This window comes from Humulus lupulus, chromosome 7 (assembly GCF_963169125.1).
Source record: "Humulus lupulus chromosome 7, drHumLupu1.1, whole genome shotgun sequence".
Taxonomy (NCBI): domain Eukaryota; kingdom Viridiplantae; phylum Streptophyta; class Magnoliopsida; order Rosales; family Cannabaceae; genus Humulus; species Humulus lupulus.
In genome coordinates this window covers 130,073,310-130,078,156 of record NC_084799.1, presented here as the reverse complement: position 1 = coordinate 130,078,156, position 4,847 = coordinate 130,073,310, and the positions used below count along the sequence as shown (strand labels likewise).

Genomic DNA, 4,847 nt, shown 5'->3' with positions numbered 1-4,847 from the left:
AAAATAAACCCATAAAAGTGAAAATTCTTAAAAAAAATCATAGGTTAATTTTAGTAAGCAGAACATGAAGAAGAAAGAAAATACTCTATTTTCATTAAGTCTTAAAAAGATGATACAGAGCACTATATATAGTGCTAATCAACATGAACAAGCTTATTACAGGTAAAGAAAAACCAACTGACTCTAAATAGAAAAATAACAGACTACAACTCAGCTAAACAAACTAAAACTAAAACAAACAATGTCTAAGTCTGAAACTCCCCCTCAAGATGGATTATATATGCTTTATAATCCCATCTTGTCTTTGAGAACTTTGAACTGTTTTGGAAATAAAGCTTTAGTTAGCACATCAGCAATTTGTTCCTGAGATGAAACATGTGAGGTTTTGATTATTCCAGATTATATGCTTGGTTCTCTCATGAAAAAAAGGATTGACAGCTATGTGTAATGCAGCTTGGTTGTCACAATATAATTCTACTGGCTCTTCATGAACTTGTTTTAGTTCCTTCAATACAAAAATTAACCAAACAACCTCATAAGTGGCATCTTCCATTGCTCTGTACTCGGCTTCAGCTGAAGAGCGTGAAATCGTTTGCTGCTTTTTACTTTTCCATGATATCAATGAGTGTCCAAGAAATACACAAAAACCTGTAGTAGACTGTCTAGTGTCTTGACAAGCTGCCCAGTCTGAATCCATATAAGCCTTTAGCTTAACCTCTGAACTTGCTGGAAATAAAAGTCCCAAACCAGGACACTCTTTAACATACTGAAGCAATCGTTGAGCTACTTGCATATGAGGAATCTGAGGTGTAGCAAGGAATTGGCTCAATTTGTTTACAAAGTAAGACAAATCGGGTCTGGTTATTGTCAAATACTGCAGCTTCCCAATCATCTTTCTATACAGTTGAGGGTTATCAAGTAACTCACCAGATTCTTAACTTAGTTTCAAGTTCGGTTCCATGGGAGTATTAATAGGTTTGCAGCCTAAATAACCAAAATCCTCCAATATCTGTAATGCATATGGCCTTTGAGATATAAAAATCCCTTTTTCATATCTAGCAACTTCTAAACCAAGAAAATACCGTAAGTTACCAAGATCTTTCAGCTTAAATCTAGCATTTAATCTTGCCTTCAATACCTCCACTTCAGCTAGATTGTTGCTAGCTATGATCACATCATCTACATACACTAAAAGAGCAATAAAGCTTCCATTAGTATGTTTGATGAACAATGAATGATCAGTAGCTGAATGTATAAAACCCTCTTGAATCAAAGTTGTAGAAAATTTCTCAAACCACTGCCGAGAGGCTTGCTTTAAACCATATAGAGATTTTTGTAGCTTGCAAACGGGATTAGGTGGCAACTTCCCCTTAGGACTATACCCTTGAGGTAGAGTCATAAACACCTCTTCATGGAGCTCACCATGCAAAAAAACATTATTAACATCTAATTGGTGAAGAAACCAACCTTTAATGGCAGCAAGGGCAAGAATAAGCTTGACAGTAAGAAGCTTAGCAACTGGAGCGAACGTATCATTATAATCAATACCTTCTTGTTGAGTGTACCCCTTGGCAACCAATCTGGCTTTATAACGTTCTATAGAACCACATGCATGGTGTTTTATCTTGTAGACCCACTTGCAGCCAAAACATGTTTATTGGGAGGAAGACTAACAACTATCCAAGTCTGATTCCTCTCAAGAGCAGCAAGCTCATCACCCATAGCCAATTCCTATTCAGGTATCCCAAGTGCTTGATGAAAATATTCAGGTTCACTGTGACTAGAGATAGCAAGAATAGTTTCTTTAAAAGTTGGAGAGAATCTGGGATAATCAAGAACCTGGGAGATAGGATGTTTAGTGACATAAGAAAGATCATATGATAAAGAAGGAGAAGCATCAGTAGATAGAAAATAATGATATTCATTTAAGTATGATGGTTTGTGAATATTTCGAGAAGGTCCAGAAGAAGGAGGAAGTGGCTGAACTGAAACAGAAGTATCACAGGAAGGAGAAACAAAATTAGGATCTGAAATAACATGAGAAGTATTAGTAATCTCAGATAAAGAAGTCGAAAAAGGCAACATAGAATGAGAAAAAAAAAAGAGCATAATCATAAGGTAAATGTGCACCATAAACAAAGGGAAAAATATGTTCATGGAACCGAACATCTCTAGAAACAAACACACGGTAAGTGTCTAGTCAAGCAACTTATAGCCTTTCATACCAGGAGGATATCCAATAAAAGCACATGAGACAGCCCTTGGAGAAAACTTGGATCTATGGCTGGGAAGGGTGGAGGCATAAGCTAAACACTCAAAGGCTTTAAGATGGGTGTAAGATGGAGATTTCTTGTGGAGAACTTCAAAAGGAGATTGGTGTTGTAAATTTGGAGTATGAGTTCTATTGATTAGATAGGTAGTTATGGAAATACAATCAGCCCAATATGCTAAAGGAAGATGAGATTGAAATAAAAGGGCTCGAGCAACATTTAGGAGATGTTGATGTTTTCGTTCTACAACAGAATTTTGTTGGGGTCTCTCAACACAAGAGTGATAATGAATAATGCCTAGTGAGCTAAAAAGTTGAGGAAAATGAAGTTCTTTGGCATTATCGGATCTAATTACTTTGAGCTGAATATTGTATTGGGTTTTAATGAGAGAAATGAAAGCTAGAATCACTTGTTGTGCTTCAGATTTGTGTTTAAGAAAATGAACCCAATTATGGGGAGAACAATCATCAACAATAGTAATGAAATACCGATAACCTTCTATAGTGAGAGTATGAAAAGGTCCCCAAATATCAACATGAATATGATCAAAACAACTAGTGGCAATATTATGATTGGAAATGAAAGGCAAGCGTCGTTGTTTAGCATAATGGCAAACAGAACAATGAAAATCAGAATAAGAGGAATACTGAAAACCAATTCTTTATTCAAAGGATGATTCTTTATACATGAAGGATGGCCCAATCTATAGTGTCATAATATTTCTATAGAAGGTTTTGAATCAGAAAATGAAAAAATAGGTGCAGGAGAAGAAGAATTGGCAGTCAAGTAGTACAAATTTCCTACTCTCTTACCTATCCCAATCTGCCGAGTCTGAGTATTGTCCTGAATAACACAATGATTGGCAAAGAAGAAGAAGGAACATGAAGCAGATTTGGTTAGAGAACTAACAGATATAAGATTGTATTTAAAAGATGGGACATAAAGAACATTTTCAAGAGTGAGGAAAGATGAGAAACAGATAGATCCCATGCAAGAGACATGTTCAGTTTGTCCATTCGGTAAAATAACAGAGGTTAATAAAGGATGAGAAGAAATGTGAGAAAATAAAGCCAAATCATGACAAACATGATGAGCTAAAAGGGCAATGATTTTCTGGCATTGAGAAGAAGAAAGAGAGGAGACCAGATCTTGAGTATTATCCAGATTAGCACCAGTTTTATCATCAACAAACCCTGTGAAATGATTAGTAGTAGCTTTACCCGATTCAGAATTGGAAGGGCGACCTTTCCCATGGAGTTTATGGCTAGGAGGATAGCCGTGTAGCTTGTAACACTTAGCGATAGTGTGCTCGGAGATTCCATAGTGGTTACAAACAACATTGAGATGATTAGATTAAACACTTCCAGCAAAGGAACTAGAAGAAGAAGAGCGAAAATCAACTGAATCAGAAGGAGCATGATTGAGACCCCTTTGACACTCTTCTTGGATGATAGTAGCATACACTTTGTTGATAGGAGGAAGTGGATCTTGCATCAAGATTTGAGAGCGAGCAGCGGAATAGGAATCATTAAGACCAACCAAGAATTCCAAAACTTGATCTTGCTCTTGATATTCAACAATGGTCTTCATTGCACCACAAGTACAAACAGGTTGTGGGCGAAACTCTCGAACCAAATCCCAAAGACATTTGAGGCGAGTGAAATACGTCTGAAATTTGTTGCTGCCTTGAGTAAGAACCTGCATCGAGCGTTTCACCTCAAAAACACGAGGGCCATTGTTTTGGTGAAAATGATCATGAAGCTTAGACCAAATAGCAGAGGCATCATCAAGGTACATAATGCTATCTGCGATATCACTTGATACAAGATGTAATATCCAAGAAATAACCATACTATTGCATCTACTCCAGACATCATAGTCATCATCATCATGTCGGGTTGAGGAATCTTACCATTGATAAACTTCAACTTGTTTTGGGCAAGAGGAGCAACAGTCATAGAACACTTCCAAGAACTGTAGTTTTCACCTCCAGTAAGAATCATGGGAACCAAATTCGCACCAGGATGATCACTGCGAGTAAGGAAGTATGGATTTCGAGCATCATCAGAAGAAGACCGAGTGGGCTGATCAAGAGCAGAAAATTGATTTGTATCAGTCGAAGTGGTGGCAGTATCAGTCGAACCATTCGAAGGAGCAGCACCTTTGCGAGATCAAGCCATGGATTTCGAGAGAAATCAAGGGAAGAAAAGAAAAAATTGGACCCAAGGAGAATCCCTAATCTGATACCATTTTAGTAAACAGAAAATAAAGAAGAAAGAAAATACTCTATTCTCATTAAGTCTTACAGAAAAATAACATACTACAACTCAGCTAAACAAACTAAAACAAACAATGTCTGAGTCTGAAAGTTAACTTTTTTTTAAGGAGAAAATCATATTTTTACACACCCTATTAAAATTCTCATATAAAATATAATTTTCTCAACAAAAAAAAATCATATTATTACATCCCTCTCGCTTACGATAGCTTAGCTTCACATGATAAAGTGTGGGGAAGTTACTCAGCCACTCATACTTGGCACGTCAGCACAAACCAACCTCTTCAAAACCCAACGGC

General features: G+C 36.8%; 1 protein-coding gene across 1 annotated transcript; it reads right to left on the bottom strand.

The window, feature by feature from the left end:
* Positions 1–349: 349 nt before the first annotated feature.
* Positions 350–892, bottom strand: LOC133792191 (uncharacterized mitochondrial protein AtMg00810-like). The gene has a single exon (XM_062230105.1). It carries the CDS (start codon positions 890–892, stop codon positions 350–352), a length of 543 nt encoding a protein of 180 aa, XP_062086089.1.
* Positions 893–4,847: the final 3,955 nt, after the last annotated feature.